At 34.5% G+C, this 18,239-nt stretch overlaps 2 protein-coding genes across 3 annotated transcripts; both read left to right on the top strand.

The window, feature by feature from the left end:
- The first annotated feature begins 1,138 nt into the window (after positions 1 to 1,138).
- Positions 1,139 to 4,135, top strand: LOC106336391 (WW domain-binding protein 11). 2 transcript variants are annotated; one of them, XM_013775219.1, is made up of 10 exons: positions 1,139 to 1,318; positions 1,419 to 1,473; positions 1,621 to 1,714; positions 1,918 to 2,003; positions 2,107 to 2,162; positions 2,283 to 2,334; positions 2,414 to 2,495; positions 2,606 to 2,976; positions 3,081 to 3,605; positions 3,699 to 4,135. In XM_013775219.1, the coding sequence occupies exons 2-10, from the start codon at positions 1,465 to 1,467 to the stop codon at positions 3,927 to 3,929; spliced, it is 1,506 nt and encodes a 501-aa protein (XP_013630673.1). In that variant the 5' UTR covers positions 1,139 to 1,318; positions 1,419 to 1,464; the 3' UTR covers positions 3,930 to 4,135. The 2 variants fall into 2 exon arrangements, with proteins under 2 accessions (XP_013630673.1, XP_013630672.1); XM_013775218.1 differs by lacking the exon at positions 1,419 to 1,473.
- Positions 4,136 to 14,324: 10,189 nt separating this feature from the next.
- On the top strand, positions 14,325 to 17,112 carry LOC106336401 (HIPL2 protein). The gene is made up of 7 exons (XM_013775232.1): positions 14,325 to 14,528; positions 14,605 to 14,765; positions 14,878 to 15,636; positions 15,724 to 15,937; positions 16,019 to 16,200; positions 16,277 to 16,515; positions 16,602 to 17,112. The coding sequence occupies exons 1-7, from the start codon at positions 14,444 to 14,446 to the stop codon at positions 17,026 to 17,028; spliced, it is 2,067 nt and encodes a 688-aa protein (XP_013630686.1). The 5' UTR covers positions 14,325 to 14,443; the 3' UTR covers positions 17,029 to 17,112.
- Positions 17,113 to 18,239: the final 1,127 nt, after the last annotated feature.

Consider the following 18,239-nt stretch of genomic DNA (forward strand, 5'->3'; position numbering starts at 1 on the left):
CAGCAACTCCTCTCGGCTTGAACTCCTTGTTGATATTAGACTTGCACAGGAGTTGAGTTCGGTTAGAAAATCCTTGTTGGAATCGGATTTGTTTTCCAAAGCAAATCGGCGCGCACTGTATCAGTGCGTGAGGGCGCGTCGATGGTCAGATCGACAAGCGGTTTGCACTGACTGATTCGTCTCGGCAAGGGCTTCGATTTGATATCTTGATCGTTTACTGGATCCTCACGGTTTGGGAGAACGTCCTCTTTGAAGTTCCGAGGCAGATTCCTTTTCGTTTAGGGTTTGATGATTTTTGGCTGAGTTGAAAAATATTTTGTGGGGCTTAGTGCTAGAGGCTATCGTGCTGATAACGTGTTGTAAACTTAAGGATTAGAATCTATAAGTTTTTATTATTAATCATAACATATGGTGCCCTTATATATGAGAACTACAAAGAGATAAAAGGAAAAACATAAATATGAAAAGTGTACAAATACAAGGAAAAAGGAAACTAGGGTTTCTCTTTCTCTCTAAGTCTAAACCACATCTCTCTCTCATGCGGCCACCTCTCTCTCTAGGTATTGGGCTGGTCATGGACCTGACCGGTTATGAATACAATATGATTTATAACAATTCTTTAGTAGTAGTTGTTATAAACAATTTTGAACTTGCATGAAGTAAAATTTCAGTTATGGAAAAAAAGTAACGACGGTTAAGATGATTATCGTTAAGGCCATCCGCATTGGAGGTTCAAGACAGAAGTTCACACGTTTTTCGAGAAGAAAAAATATTAAAATAATCGGATTTTAATGAACCCGGCTCGTGCAGGCTCGCTGGAGTGAACTCCGGTCGTTACTGTTCAGCGGGCCCCACGCCACGTGGCGGCCCACTATTGGACAATTTTTTTTTTTAAAAAAAAAAAAAAATAAAAATCAAACGAAAAAAAAAAAATAAATAAAAAATTCACATGATGGTTGGGGTTCATTAATGCGGCTGCCCTAACAACGTGCATATTATCTCTGATCTGATCAAAAATGAAAAATCAAAATTAAGAATGGGCCTTTCTATCAGTAAGAGCACTACAAATGGGCCTTAGCACAATAATGGCCCGTTTTGACGTTATCAACAACCTCGCGTAGAAGATTAGATAGATCGAGCAAAGCTGAGAAATCGAAAACTAGTTTTGGTGGAGAAAGTGATAAGAACCCTAATTATACGTGTCCTGTATTGTGAACCAAAACCCTAAATCGGGAAGATGAAGACGACGAAAGGAGGGAAAGTGATGAACCCTACTGATGCTTACCGCAAGCAGATCCGCAAGAGGGAGATCAAACGTGTAAGTTATCGGATTCAATTCTTTCGAAAATTTGGGGGATTATTATTTTTTTTAATCTGCTGTATGATTTCGATTGGATCCATATCTTTGTTGTTCATAGTATGTTTTGGAGAATTTAACATTAGCTCAGGTGGATAAATCTGCGTATGAAAAAGGTTTACCTTTACCCTAAATTATACTTGTATTTTGATTCGAACTTAGAAAAAGATGAGCTTTTTGTACCAATATTGTGTTCAAGACTTGTCTCATTGTCTCTCGACCAATATTATTATACTTTAGCTTTGTTTTGATTCTTTTAACAGAACAAGAAAGAGAGGCAGAAGGTGAGAGAGGTGGGGATATTGAAGAAGGATCCTGAGCAAATCAAGGAACAAATCAGGAAACTAGATATGTCTAGTAAGTCATTCTCTACTCCCTTTAATTCAGTAAGATTTATCTCTGTGGTCACTCTTGGGGGTATTCAATCAAACTTTGTCTTTTCCCCGCTTCTTGGCTTGCAAGTTTCTCCTGTGTCTCTCAAACCCGAAGAATGTTTATAGACTTGTTCAATAGTTCAAATGTTTCTGAAAAATAATACATAGGTTGTTGATTTGGTGTAGAGGCTGAAGGTGCTCTGGACAAAGCCAGGAAACATAAGAAGAGACAGCTTGAAGATACTCTCAAAATGGTCGAGAAGAAGAGAAAGGTAATTCTCTGGTTTGGGTTACTTTGGTTCTTATTATTTTGCGTCGCTTTACTCTGATTTGGCATCTCTTCTTTTGTTTTTTTTTTTGGCTTTGTTTTCACAGGAATATGAGGAGAAAAGGAAGGAGCAAGGAGAGGCTACTACCTCTGTTATGTTCAGGTGAATACTAATCCTTCTATTCCTTTACTCTTTTTACCTCTCTTCTACGCATTGATCGCTAAAGTTGTCATCATCAGCTTTCTATTAGTTATTACCTGTTTTCTTTTATCTTATATGCAGTCACCTGCCTCCTCAACGAAGAATAGCCGGTGAAGAGGACTTAAAGCCAGAGGTACTTAGTTTCTCCTCTTTTCAGTCCCTGCTTGATTTTGAAACAAACTTCTCTCACTTTTTTCGGCATTTCATGACAGGACTCTGTTTATTATCACCCTACTTTGAACCCCACTGGTGCACCACCGCCCGGAAAGCCACCAATGTATCATTCATCCATCGGTACATCTCTTTTGTTACTGCTACTTCCTACAAAACCAAAACAGTCATTTCTTTCTTACATCCTTTTTATTTTCTTTAGTAAAAAAAGGATTTGTTTTAACGTATTTCAGGAACTAGAATCTCCTCAGATGGTGCTTCATCTAGCGGTCCTGCATTGTCTTCCAATACCGAGTCAGAAGACTCCACCTTGGTTGCTCCTCCTCCGCCTCCTCCACTACCTCCTCTACCAGATGGTACTAATGCTTTATCTGCTTCTTTGCCGCTTCCCCCTCCACCTCCTTTGCCACCAACTACAGGCCTTGCTTTACCCCATCCACAATTTCCACCACCGCCTCCGGGTCCCCCTCCAAATGAACATGATCTGGCTCTGGTTCGTCCTCCACTTCCTCAATCCTCCCAACTCCCTCCTCCTGTTCTAAATGGAAGTGAAGGCGATGGCAGGTTCCCTGAATCTTCAGTTCAAACCTTCGACGAGGGCAAGGTAAAACCTCATTCTATTATTAATAGCTATCTTAAATGGTGTAGCTGAGATGATTTTATGTAGCAGATTGAAACTTGATTACATTTTTTATCTCCACTGTGCAGAATGCTAATATACATTCCATCCCTCCGCCTCCACCACCTGCCTTTCCCTCCAAGCTTCCAAGCAACGAATCTGAGACTGGTCCACCAGAACCTAACTCCAGTAGTTTCCAAAATTCTAACATATCTCAGATGGTTGCACCACCACCACCTCCACCACCTTTACATCAGCAACATCAACCAACGTTTGCAGGAGCTCCGGCTTCAATGACTAATTTTCAACATGATGGTCTTCTGCCACCAGGAATGATGCGTTTTCCACCCCCACCGCCTCCGCACGATATGCATCCTCCTCATCCTGGAATGTACGGTGGTCATCTAATCCCTAGGCCACCGTATGGCCCACCACCTGGACCACCACCTATGATGAGACCGCCACTTCCGCCGGGACCACCACCGTCTAGTTTTGAAGACAGTCAATTAGTGATGAGGCCATATGTACCAAGCAAACCATCTTATGTAAAATCCGCTGCTCCTACTGTTGTCAGGAGACCACTAGCTCAACACACACCTGCGCTTACATCTATGGTGAGTTATATACATGAATTCACTTTGTGGTTTTGTCTCATGTGACGTCCGTACATCTTTTCAAATGGTTAATTTGTTGTTATTGATCTACAGGTCCCTGCCTCGGTTAGAGTCAGAAGAGAATCCGCAGCTGTAACCAAACCAAAGCCAAAGACTTCGGTAGCCACGAGCTTAAGTTTTAAACCAAGATCTATGGTGGCTTCTGCTGCACCGGTGAAGGTAGAGCCAACCAAGACAGCTGCAGCTTCAAAGCCACCGAGCATTGATGATTCTTACAGTGCCTTCTTGGAGGACATGAAAGCTCTTGGAGCACTTGATGGTTAGGCTCTGTGACTTATGTCCTTTTAAAAACATCGTTGTTGTTCTTTGAACATATATTTACTTTTTGAGTTTGGAGCAATACATTGTTTGAAAACATTTTCTAAAGTAGAAATGCTGTAGCATTCAAAGAGAACATGTCGTTGACAAAATCTTACCTATAAATTGGGTAAGAAATATGGCCAATAATTGATTTCAAATTACCCCTTTTCGACGCTACTCTTGGAAGTTAATGCCAGAATAGGTTCTTGTTCTGTCACTTTAAATTAGTGTTACCTTACTTGTAACTGCGGAAAAAAAAGTTACTAGATCCTTTGCTATAGTTGTCATAGATTTTCTTTTTCCTTTTTGCTATTTTTTTGTGGAAATTTCAAGAAAAAAAAACATAGGTTGTATTTGAAACACACATGCACGGATGGATGTATAATCAGAATGATGGCATGATGATGCAAGTATTTTTATAGGTCAACCAAAGACTTCATTAGGCTGAGCGACAAGAATTTGGAAGTGGGTAATACGGAAATGGTCCAGTTCCTGTATTCATTAAATTAAGTTAAAAGTTTTGTATCCTTTAGTCAAAAAGGAAAAAGCAAAATCTTATCTGCCTTCGGAAGTGATATATCAGTGTGCGAATACAAACCATAAGACTTTTAGATTAGTAAAATAACATGGAATATCTCAACACCTAACATCACAAAAACTATTGCTTCGCGTGCTTTCTTTTTTGCATTATTTTCTTATTCATACGTCTTTGCACTCAGAACACACTACATTTTATATATAATATTAAGAATATGGAGTATACTCTATATGATACTAGTTTACGTTGGCCGTCGAACGAGAGCAATGAGCAAATCACTATGTGCAATCCCACATGTATACAACTAACAATATCTAATGATTCAAGCAGTGACGATTCTTTCTTAACAAACTAACAAATGAGTTTGAAAACCTTGCAAGTGTTAGTAGAGTCAACCGTGAAAATATTTATATAATAGAAACTTTATCTTATTTATCAGCAGATACAGTTTGTTTCATCATCTTCGTGGACAAATTATATTCTTCTCGTTATTCTCGTATCATCTGTATTCCTACATAGATCACAATAAAATTTAGCTGTTTTTTTTCTTGGATAAGTCTTACTGATTAGTTGTTGTAACTTTGTAAGTAAAAAAACATGACAGCACAAATTCAAAGCAGAGTTTCCTGAGTTGTTTGCTTGAAAATGTCTAAAAGATCAATCTCTTGGCTTCTAGAATGTACTTATAACCCCTAAAACTCTGAAAGGTTTTAGAAGATGTAGACTAGTATTTCAAAAGTCCAATGCGTTCATTAATGAAAAAAAGTCCACGCCGTTGAATGAACTAGATTTTCTTAAAGTAAGTGAGAAATTGGGAAAGCAATTAAGATAAAATGTCGCTAAGAGCATCTAGAAAAAATGAACTCTATTTTGAAGTTCTAAAACTCTATATTTTAAGTTTAAAATTGTTTTTCTCCAAAAGCAAAACTTCAAACTTAACTTCAAAACTATTTGTATTTTATAATATGGTCTTTATATTTGTCATAACTAATTTGAATTCATAAAAATTTTGTAAATAACTAGCACGTATATAAACATATTACAACAATATTAATTAATAAAATATTATATTAAAATATAAAATTTTAAACAAAATAACTTAATTAATATTAAACTTCAAACAAAATACCATATTATTCCATAAAGTGATTTTCGTAATGCATATATGATCTACTATTGCATTTCGAAGTAAAAATAGCTCTCCTCATTTTTAATTTGCAGATTATAGATAAAAATTGTTGAAATCAGGAGATATTAATACTTGTAAATACATTAGATCAGAACAAGAAAGTTAAAGAGAAACATAAAATATTGCTAAAAGACTAACTTTTATCGATGATATTAATACTCGTGAATATATTTAATATGAACAAGAAAGAATTGTACGAAAAGACATCATCAACAACAATAACAATCATCTTCAATTACACAAAACAAATTGGACAATATTTGAAAATTTTGAAGGTTCCGGATCAACTTACCTGATTATTAGTGTTGTTGTAATATTTAAATCCGTGTGATAGTTATGTCTTCATGTAATTTTTTAAAAGTTTTTTTTGTTAAGTTTCTTTAGTATATTTTTGTTATCAAAATCTACTTTTAAATATTTTAAATCTTTTTTTAAAGTTTTATTTAATTTTATGTGTACAGTTAAATTTTGTAAACAAAACTTAAAATATTTATGAGATATAATTTTTATAAGGATTAAAATATAATAAACAAGAAAATATTTATGAATTATAAATGTGATGTGTATTTGTAGGGATCAAAATACAAATAAAAATATGAAACTAAAAATTTGAAGTTTCATGACTTCTCAAAACTTTAAATTTGAAGTTTTGAAATTTCTTTTTGGAGAGAAAAAAACTTCATATTTGAAGTTATACAGTGTATTCCGAAGATACTCCGAGGAGATCCAAGTTGACATCAATTTGCATTTTTGGCTTGCCATTTGGATTGTTCCCGTCAATTGTTGTTTATTAATTTGGTTGAAAAGTTGTGGACCATGGCTCAGTTTCCTTCGACGTGCCCCGCTCTGATATGTAGACTATAACTTTACAGTTGGTCTTCTGTTAACGATGGAGCCTATTGTATAATAGTCGTAGTGGGTTGTTCAGATTATTCGGTCGTCTTTTATATAGGCAGGTTTTTTTTTTTGAGAAATATTTAATAGGCAGGTTTGTAACTTTGTATATATATTTAAGTGATTTACTTTTTTTGTTAAATGTAAATATGTTATTAAATATTAATAAGAGGTCATAGTTTATTTGGAAAAGAAATTGAGTTTTTGCTCGTGAGGTACAGTTCTTGTCTTGTCTGACGAGGATTACCTTAGAAACTTCTTGTTTTATACGTACAACTTGGATTGAGTTCCAAAAAAAACGTACAACTTGGGTCGAGATGATTCGTGAAAGTTATAAGAGTAATTTAACAGTTTATTAACTTTTTAATTAAAAATTAATAAACAGTTTCTTATATTCCCTTAAGAAACTTCGTCCTAAGAAACTATGGATAACGAAGCTCTAATGTGTTATCATAGATCGCCACAATCACTGCGGCAGTGTATCGGTGTATACGTCTTATGACTTAGACTAATTAATCACTAGAGCTGCAAGATGGGCGAGCCCATGTTCATTAGCCCATATCCGTTTGTCCATTTATAGTTTGTGGACAGTGAGTGACCATATCCATTAAGGACCATGTCCATCAAGAACCAAATCCACGAACATCCATATTTACATGGACTTCCATAGAATCCATAATGGACCATATAAGAAAAGTTAATTTTAATTTATAAGATACAAATACAAGTTCATAAGACTAAATTCACCCATAAATTTATAACTACAACAATTCCGGTTTTAACGAAAAACTTGATTTTGCGGTTTTTGCGGAAAAATTCGATTTTGCGATTTTGGCGGAAAACTCGATTTTGCGATTTTGACCGAAAAACTTGATTTTGCGGTTTTGGCGGAAAAACTCGATTTTGCAGTTTTGGAGAAAAAACTCGATTTTGCGATTTTTTTGAAAAAAAAAAAAAAATCAATTTTTCGGTTTTGGCAAAAAAAAACTTGATTTTGTGGTTTTGGCGGAAAACTCGATTTTACGGTTTTGGTGAAAAAAATATATTTACGGTTTTTGCGAGAAAACTTGATTTTGCGGTTTTGGCGGAAAAACTCAATTTTGCGGTTGTGGCGGGTAAAATCGATTTTTCGGTTTTGGCAGGAAAAGTCGATTTTCCGATTTTGTGGTTTTAGCGGAAAAACTTGATTTTGCGGCTTTGGCGGAAAAACTCGATTTTCGGTTTTGGCGGAAAAACTCGATTTTGCGGTTTTGGCAGAAAAACTTGATATTAAGATTTTAGCGGAAAAAATTGATTTTGCGATTTTGGCGGAAAAATTTTGATTTTAGAAACCCTAGCTTTTTGTGACCATTGGACCGACCACGTCCACATAGTCTAAATCCACTAACGTCCATTAACCACTGGTCTTGTGATTCTTATCCATTTATAATCCGCATGTACAAATAGTTATCACCAAAATAGACTCATTTATATTTGGACATAGGCACCCAATGGTCAGTCCACCCATTTTGCAGCTATATTAATCGGATAGACACGTGACTTAGGACAGAGAAATTAAAGTAATACTATTAGTTGTTTCTTCTATGGCAACTTTTTACAACGAAGCTTTTATAAAGCAGGTGGGAAAGTGAAACGCGGAAACACATAATAATTGAAGGTAAAGACGTAAAATGTCAACATCACTGGGCGAGTAAATTGACCCAATGTTCACGTTAGGTAATTTCATATATTTCCACTTGTGCCAAAATGTTCATTCTTTATCGTCAAAATAAAGTTCGTAGCTTGGATTGATTTTCTGGTCGTGCATCGATTATAATTTTTATTTGGCTGTATGTGAGATCGTGTCATGTGAGCACGACTAATAGTCTAATATAATCATATAGTTCGCTTTCCCATGTGACTGATGCATATAAATATCAAAGAGTTATTAAAAGTCTAGGTCAGTTTTCAAGCAGTTTGTGCTACTAAAACAGTTTTTGGTGGCTAATTATAACACTAACATCAAATACAAATAATATTACATTCAAAGTCAGTTTCAAGTTTTAATATTACACTATGAAGCAGTTTGTGTTATTAGGGTAGTTTTTCTTAACAAAACTTACTTCTTAATCATAAACTAACTAAATAGCTTGTAAACAAAAGAAAATGAGTCTCATTTTTTTAACTATGATTTCTACGGGATTTAATCACATCTCTTCTTAGCAAAAAAAAGAAAGTGGGTCCCATATATCTTCTTCTTCGTTTCCTTTTCTCGAGTTCTTCATTTTTTTGTAAAATGAATGTTGTTTTTTTCATAACTTTCTTTTAAGAAAATATGTTTATAATCAGTATCTTTATTATTCAATCTATCTTTTAAGATATGTCAAGTTATATCTCTCATGATGATATAATCATGATGTATACAATGACGCCAACATTGTGATAGATTCAAGCTTCAATCATGGCGTTTACGTTTTCTCGCGCCGCCGTACTCTGTTATTGCTTCAAAACCGCAGGGGAGGCTAAACCAAACTCGATCTCCAAGCTGTCGCGTTCATTCTCGTCTTCGGCATGTGTTTTGCAACTCGTCTCTGACGTCGCCGCCGTCAAAACGTCCTCTCTTCTCATTCACCGCAAAGTGAAACAGTGGTGGTTCGAGCTCGGGATCACATTCGACTTTGTCTATGCCGCAACTCATCCGTCAAACCCTCGATTACAGCACCTCTGTCTAAGTCGTCTCACCGTCTCACCGTCTCGCCTTTGCAGTTTCGCCGTCGATTTATGCTTATCTTCTGAAGTGATCCACCACCGAATAACGATTCACCACCGCGGGTCGCGAAAGCTCGATGAGCAACAATGGCCACTTTTGGCTTTATTTCACATCTGGCCCCTCGACTTTTGAGTATATTCATTTTTGCCCTCCAAAGTTTTTGATTTGCAGATATATCCCTTTCAAATTGACTCCTGACTTTTTAATTGTACATACCAGACCTTCCCTGATTACACGAACGAGTCCTTGAACTTTTGGAAGTTTTCCATTCGGCTTTTAACTTTGAAAATTGCAAATATAACCTCTTAATTTAGTGTTGTACACATGTAAACTAATTTTCCTGTGTTGTACACATGTACACTACCAAATTTGTTGTACACATGTGCGCCACCAACCTTTAATGTACACATGTACACTAACGAATATACATAACTTTACAACATGTTGGACATCTAACATGTATCTCAAACATATGTGTACATGTAAATATCTGATAAAATATAATATGTATATTGTTCATGTTAGCCCTTGTCGATAGTCAAAAAACATAAGTGTACATGTAAATTTCTTTGAAAGTAAATATTTTAAACATGCAAACACCTTTAGATGTGTTTAAACAAGAATAATACCCTTCCAAGACCTAGCTTTTAATGCATAACCATGTGTGCCTATGAAATATTTTCTGCAAATCTCGTCCCTTCGATTTGTTTCAATATGCGAGCATGCTTCCGTGTAGAAAGATTGTTGTTTTGTGTACAATGTGATTTTCTACACCGCATTTCGTGTACACATATACATAGAAGGTGATTGGAAATATGTGGTGTCTTTAAGATATAGATGGATTGACTGTTGCTTACTTAAAATGTCAAAATAAACAACAAAATAAATCAATCAAACTAAAGTAACATATATGACAATTGATGTACACATAATTACATGTTTTATTCATAACTAATAATCTTAATGATTTTTAGCACTTGATTTTAGTTCATTTAATTCATTTTTAGCACTTGATTTTAGTTCATTTAATTCATTTAAAATTGCAAATTTCAAATCTATCCGAAAAATTCACCAGCTGTACATGTGAATCTGATGTACATGTGTATTGTTGTACATATGGATGGTAAAAATATTTGTGTATATAGTTTTCTGTTGTACATGTGTATTGTCGTACAATTCGGTGTACATTTGTTTTTGATACTTCATATTTGTTTTTGTTCATTTAAGTCATTTAGGTGTGTCTTTAGTTTAATTGTATTTTCATAGATGTATTCGTACTACAAGAGGTTAAAATGTAATTTCTGAAGTTTGAGACAAAATTAAGGATCAATTTTCACATTTAAAAAGTATTGGGGTTACAAAATAAATAACAATTAAGTTTAGGGACCAAATATGCAAAAATGTCGAAATTAGTCATTGTTGCTCTCAAGCTTATCCTGCCAGTTTCAGAGCGCATAAGAGAGGCATGAAGGTCACGGCGACAATGAATCATGATGAGAAAAGATGAGTTGAGACACAATACAACATATCGAAGGAAGTGTTGCGGCGGCGGAGAAGGAAGTGTTGCGAAGGCGAAAAAAAACCCGACCCAATGACCCACAACAGACCCCGACAGTGTAAGCTCGATGGCAACCACTTGCTCCGGATACGGTGGAAAGTTGCGACGATGTGAAGAAGAGGCTTTGATAATTTCTAAAAAAATTTAATTAGATTTTAGGTTTCAAATGTCTAGTCCCGAGAAAATAAGAAAGGTGACTAATTTTCAAAAAAAATAAGACCATTTAGTTAGATGAGTGCCTTTAGTTAAGAAAAACTACCTCAGTAGTCATAACTGTCATATAGTGTTATTAAAAACTTAAAACTGTCTTAGAGCGTAAATAACCTAATAAAGTTATTAACAGTCTAGGTCAGTTTTTAAGTTTTTATTACACTATAAAGCAGTTTGTTCTACTAAGACAATTTTTGGTGGCTAATTACAACACTAAAATCAACTACAAAAAAACCTAGTTACTGATTTAGTTACCTTCTACAGTTTTTTTATTCTGTGTTTTAGCCACGTTTTTTATTCTGTTTGAATTTCAAAAGCTTAAATGAAGAAGATCTATTTTTTTTTTAATCTGTAACTGTTAAATTTATTTTGATTTGTAGGCTATGGCATCCGAAACAAATATGTTATATGGAAGTGATGGAGCATCTGGAAAAAAACGTGTCGGACCTCAAATCGCGAGTTTGATTCCAGAGTATCGCCGCCAGAATCGCCATGGTTTTAATCGCGGAGCACCAGAGACTCCGGAGAGAAAACGTGATGGAGCAGCCGGAGAGCTCTGTTGTATGTGACCTCAAACTGTGATCAAAATTCCAACAGAGCTGTACCGTAATTCGCTTCAAAGTCAAGTCGTCTCCTTCTCGCTGTGAACTTCATGCGCGTGATAGGAGTTATGGTCGCCGGAATCGTCATGGCTTCAGTTGCAGATCAAAGAGAAAGCTTGATGGGAGCAACAATGGACAATTTTTGATTATTTGCAACTATGGTCCTCCCATTCTTTCTTATTCTCCAATTTGTCTGAAACTTTTAATCAGTTTAAGTTTTTTCACGAATTTGCCCCGATACTTTAAAATGTGCAATATAGACCAACCAAATATTTCGTTTTTTTGCATCATTAGTCCCTGTGGTATTGTTTTATTTTGTTTATGCCCCATATGTTTCTATAAACATCCTTATTTGCCTTAACTCGCAAATAAACATCTTTTAAATGGTAAAAAAATAAGCTATATATATGAATACATCTTTAAATGAAAAAAATAAGCTAAATGAGATGCTAAATATCCATAAAATACTAAATATCATTAAAATTATAACATTAAAGTATGAGTCATTTATTGTGTACATTGTTGTTTTGATATATGTATATAGTCATATATACATTACATTTTGTACATGACATTATGTACACACAATTTATTATCCACATGTACAACGATTTATATGTACACCCGTCAAAATTCAATTCATCTTCACTGTGCGTGTGTATGATAATGTATAATAGCGTACATGTGTACATAAAATATGGTGGTGTACATGTGTACGAGAAATATGACAGTGTACAACTGTACATATGTAAAACAACCATAAATTAATTAAGCTAAGACCTACCATAAAGCTAGCATGAAAACACACACACTAATCAAAAAACTCTTAAACGAGATGTGAAGGATGATATTTATGTGCAGTCAAATTTCAAGGATGCCCCGACCCTGCGTGTACATGGAAAGAAGGAAAATGTGAAGAAGGAAAAAGTTCACATGTACATTGTGTTAACTTTATGTGAGTTCATGAAGTCGCGGAGGCTTAGTTATTTAGATAGAAAACCTACAACATTAGAGTTCTTAACACATTAGAAACAGTATTTAAACAATGTAGATAAGTATTTTCTCCTCTTTTTGTTGCCTAATGTTCCATACATCAATAATTAGAGTTTTTTAATGTACAAATGCACTATTAATATGACATTGTATACACATTTCAGCCATTGTACTAGTGTACACATTTCACAAATGCACTATGACATTGTGTACACATGAATGTGAAACCTATTGTAATTGTGTACGCATTTCACAAATACACTATGAATATGAAACCCACAAATGCACTATGACATTGTGTACACATTCCAGCCATTGTACTCGTGTACACAAATATGATGTACAAATTCACTATGAATATATAACTGTATAAACATACTGCTAAGGTTTTACGGAGTGTACATAAGAAATAAAGCTAAAATTTTATTAGTCATTTGATGTGTACACTATACCATGTACAAAAATATTTCATTATCTACATGTACATTAATTCATATGTACACTGATTAGCTTGTACAATAATAGCTCTACGACCACAGCGGCGGTAGAGCTATGTTGTAATAGAGCTTGTGGTTTGAGGTTGCCGACAATGAAACTCTCGTTGGAGAATAAATAGCGGTTGTTCACAGATGAAGGCAAAGATGATTAAGGTTACAATTTTCAATCGTGGAGGAGGAGTGCTTATGATGTATAAATCAAAAAAAAAGTTGGAAAAAAAAATTGAGGTATAAGAAAATAAGATACGAGAAAGAAGAAAGTGAAATTTATTTTTTTATTCCATTTATTAGAAAATAAGATATGAGAAAGAAGAAGAGTGAAAAAGCGAAACTGATTATGATTTAACTAGTGAGTAACTGATTTAGTTAGGAATCATGGAAGAAGTGAGAGAAATGTATCTTGGTAGAAGAAACTGGCCTATTGTGTTAATAAAACATAAAACTGCCTTTCAATCTAATTCTTTCAATATCAAACACTATAAATGATTAATCAATAATTTGTCAGAAACTAGATCATCGCATTGTCCATTAATAACTATCAGGTGATGACCCGCGTGGGAGGGATGATAAGACTAAAAGTGTTTTTAATCTTGAGTCTATAGATATTTACAAAGTAAAAGTTATTGTATGATATATTACATGTTATACAATGATGTATTGGAATAAATTGATTATGTTTATATAAGGTTAATTATTTAAACTGTTAAAAATTTGTGTTATTGGTTAGACGTAGTCGAAGTTTTTTCCGTCGAAGTAAATACTTATATAAACTTAGTTATGGTATTAAGATAAAAATAAAAATAGAAAATTAAATTATTGATTTCATAAGATTAAACGAAACATAGATAATATAATAATAAAATATGAAAAATGTTATGTTTATTTTCTAAGTTGTACATTTTTTTGCCAAATCAAACTTCGAGAACAGGGTTGACAAATTAATACAAAAAATGTATAATATTTGAGATAGACTGTCACGGATTTATTCGAGATAGACAAATTAGCGTAACCGTCCTCACCCTATCCATGAATTTAATTTACTTTCTCTCTTTAAGAGTTCTTTATTATTATGGACAAATTATTCAACGTCTATTTCGTATTTAGACTACTACCACTACGTTCCTACCTCCTTAACCAAATATACACACACACACACGACACATGTATATATATATATATATATAGCCTTGAATCTCCTATGGCTGTGAGAGAAACAAAGACAAGTTTGTGTTGTTGCATAGCTCTAAGATGGCAAAAATAAATCAAGCCATCACTATCTTTTTTCTGCTTCTACTCTCTTCAACAACTTCTCATCCTCTTTGCTCAGATTCAAGTAAGTCTCGTGTCGTTTTGAGTTCAATTGTTGTTGTGTTCATGTCGTTTTGAGTTTTTGTCTCTTTTTTGGTCAGAGACTCAAGTCAGCACCAACCAGACACTTGAGTTCTGCGATTCCTACTCAGGAAAAACTTGCTGCAACTCCAAAGATGATCTTGAACTACAGAATCGCTTCAACTCCATGAACATCTCTGACTCAAACTGTTCTTCCCTTCTCAAATCCATTCTCTGTGCGGTAAGTACAGGTCTTTTCACTTACCCATTTTCTTGAATTCAAGATTCTCTGTTTCAAATCTTGCAATAGTTTGATTTGTTTTGATTCTGAATCTCATGAGTATATTCACCAGAAATGTGACCAATTCTCTGGACAACTGTTTGGTAATGAAACTTCTCCAATTCCAATTCTATGCAACTCAACTTCACAAGACTTATGCTCAAAGCTATGGGACACATGTCAGAACATCTCCATCGTCTCTTCTCCCTTTAGTCCCACTCTACTAGGCGGTGCTACTTCCCCTTCAACCCCCTCAACGTTAACGGATCTCTGGAAATCCCAAACCGAGTTCTGTACCGCCTTTGGTGGACCAGAGAAAACCAACAACAACAACACAACCAAATGCTTCAATGGTGAATCGGTTAACCAAGAAACTGATATAAAGCCACCTCAAGGGATATGTGTTGAGAAGATAGGAACCGGGTCTTACCTCAACATGGTAGCTCATCCTGATGGTTCAAACCGAGCCTTCTTCTCTAACCAACCTGGTAAGATATGGTTAGGTACAATACCGGATCAAGACTCAGGTGAAGCGATGGAACTCGATGAGTCAACTCCTTTTGTTGACATAACCGATCAAGTCAGTTTCGATACGCAGTTTGGTATGATGGGGATGGCGTTTCATCCTAAGTTCGCAGAGAACGGGAGGTTCTTCGCGTCTTTTAACTGTGATAAAGTCAAGTCTCCTGGTTGCACTGGTCGTTGTGCTTGTAACTCTGATGTAAACTGTGATGCTTCTAAGCTTCCCAAAGACGATGGTGACCAGCCTTGTCGTTATCAGACCGTTGTGGCTGAGTATACCGCAAACGGTACTTCCTCAAGCCCTTCAACGGTAAAGAATCCAAGATTTTGTGTAGTTTCAATCAAAAAATGAGTTTCTTGCAGACCAAGGAACTAACAAAGATTGCTTGTTGTGTAGGCAAAGACTGGTAAGGCATCTGAGGTGAGGAGGATTTTCACTATGGGACTTCCTTATTCGTCGTCTCACGGTGGTCAGATACTCTTTGGACCTGATGGGTATTTGTATCTCATGACTGGTGATGGAGGAGGAGTTTCAGATACTCACAACTTTGCACAGAACAAGAAGTCATTGCTTGGCAAAATCTTGAGGCTTGATGTTGATGTTATGCCAAGTTAAGAGACGGAAACAGTTTGGTATTAGAGAGTTTGTGTTTGGTGTCTTTGTACTTACTTTCTGTGATATGACTTTGCAGGCGTATCTGAAATCTCTGAGCTAGGTTTATGGGGAAACTACTCTATCCCAAAGAGCAACCCTTTCCAAGGCAATGCAGCAGATGAACAAGGTGAGATTTATGCTTTAGGGCTTCGAAACCCGTGGCGTTGCAGCTTTGATTCTGAGAGACCGGAGTACTTCTTGTGTGCAGATGTCGGAAAGGTTTGTTTCTTTCTTGCTGTTTAAGCATCAGACTCTTAAGATAAGGTTGCTGAGTTAAAGAAAAAGTATGTAACAGGATACATATGAAGAAGTTGATATCATAACAATGGGTGGAAACTATGGCTGGAGAATCTATGAAGGACCTTATGTTTTCTCTCCTTTATCGCCTTTCGGAGAGAATGTTTCTGAGATCTCTAACCTGACTTTTCCTATTCTTGGTTACAACCACTCCGAAGTTAACAAACATGAAGGATCTGCTTCCATTATTGGTGGTTACTTCTATCGTTCCAACATTGATCCTTGCTCTTACGGCACGTAAGTCAAAATACTAAACCCTAAACAATAAATACATAATTTTAAACCCTGACCCTAAATCATCAACCGTTTTTGTTTTGTTTCAGGTACTTGTATGCAGATCTTTATGCAAACGCGATGTGGGCAGCAATAGAATCACCAGAAGGTAGCGGTAACTTCACTGACTCTCAAATACCATTTAAATGCAGCCAAGATTCACCGGTGAAGTGCACCGCGGCACCAGGAGGAGCTGACTCAGGACCTGCACTTGGTTACATCTACTCTTTTGGACAAGACAATAACAAGGACATACATTTGCTCACAAGCACGGGTGTGTACAGAATTGTTCGTCCTAGCCGTTGTAACTTTGCTTGCTCCAAGGAAAATACTACTGCCTCTAGGGGAAAACAGAGCCCTAACGGTGCTGGGCCTCCCCAGTCTCTACCTTCTTCTGCAAGAAATCACTGTTTCTCTGTATTTAAGTCATTATTGTTGTTGATGTTGTCTATGTGTTTAACTGTCTTACAATGGTGATTTGTTATTGTTTCAAACTCTGTTTTGTTACAGCACTTATGAGCATTGTTCAAGATCTATTTAATATTGCGTGTGTTAGAAATCTCTAGTGTCATGTCAAAGCTAATTCTTACTATTGGTATTGGTCCAATCTTATGTATGGGTTTTAGTTTGGGTGGGAAAAAAAAATTAAATCGAACCAAAATTGACCCAAACTAAACCAAATATATATCTCAATTTAACTGAATGGTTCGGTTCGGTGATGTTTATAGTTGAACTGAAAATCCAAATTTTGCATATTTAACTAGGTTAACTAAATATTATACTAGGTTTATAGATATTGGTTTAAAACTATTAGATTCAATTTCTATATTTTACTTATATATGAATAGAAAAAATACAACCAACAATGGAAAACATGATTTTTCTAGGTGTTTTCCTGCATAGTATTAATTTTTTTAAATTTAAATTATATTCAAAATAAAATAAAATTTTATTTTTATTTTAGATTTTATTCTTTTCTTACCCATATTTTAATCCAAATTTTGATTTAACTGAACATAAAATTAAGATAAAATAAACAATTTTATTATTTGAAATTATATTTAAGAATATATATGTATATATTTAAAATTACAATCTTAGATATATTTTTTTCTATTTTTGGATAAAATATATTAAATCAACTTGTTTAAATGAATAAAAAATCTGATATTAAAGTTGTATAATTATCAAAAAGCAAAACCAAACAGTAATACTAAAATTTGTAAATATATATATAAAAAGTTATAATATTACAAATAAAATTATATAATTTTTTAAAAGAATTGTAAGAATAATTGAAATATTTTTAATTAGCAAAATTGTATAATTATAAAATAGAAATAAATAATATTTTAAAATTTGTAAAATATTATTATATTTCTATTATTATAATTTAATGTCATATTTGAATAGATTTACTTTAATGACGATGTATAATTTACTACTATATTTTAAACCAACTATCAAAAATATAAATAAGTATTAAATGTAATTGTCCTTGTCATATTTAACCATAATTCATGTTATATTTTCTAGTATGCTATGTCACATTTATTTATTGAAAGTGTGATTATACATAAAATATGTGTCAAAATAACTTTAAATAATGCATAGGGGATTACAAAATTGAAAAACTAAACATGATATCATATCAGGTTTCAGAATGATGATTTAATTTTTTTAGATTA

This window comes from Brassica oleracea, chromosome C3 (genome assembly GCF_000695525.1).
Source record: "Brassica oleracea var. oleracea cultivar TO1000 chromosome C3, BOL, whole genome shotgun sequence".
In the NCBI taxonomy this organism is placed as follows: Eukaryota; Viridiplantae; Streptophyta; class Magnoliopsida; order Brassicales; family Brassicaceae; genus Brassica; species Brassica oleracea.

Bases quoted from the DNA above. Each gene is read 5' to 3' on its own strand.
- LOC106336391 (XM_013775218.1), top strand. From the start codon at position 1,238: ATGAAGACGACGAAAGGAGGGAAAGTGATGAACCCTACTGATGCTTAC. The intron at 2,335-2,413 runs GTACTTAGTTTC...ATTTCATGACAG, and splicing joins AAGAGGACTTAAAGCCAGAG to GACTCTGTTTATTATCACCC. The intron at 2,977-3,080 runs GTAAAACCTCAT...TCCACTGTGCAG, and splicing joins AAACCTTCGACGAGGGCAAG to AATGCTAATATACATTCCAT.
- LOC106336401 (XM_013775232.1), top strand. From the start codon at position 14,444: ATGGCAAAAATAAATCAAGCCATCACTATCTTTTTTCTGCTTCTACTC. The intron at 14,529-14,604 runs GTAAGTCTCGTG...TTTTTTGGTCAG, and splicing joins TCCTCTTTGCTCAGATTCAA to AGACTCAAGTCAGCACCAAC. The intron at 15,938-16,018 runs GTTAAGAGACGG...ATGACTTTGCAG, and splicing joins TGATGTTGATGTTATGCCAA to GCGTATCTGAAATCTCTGAG.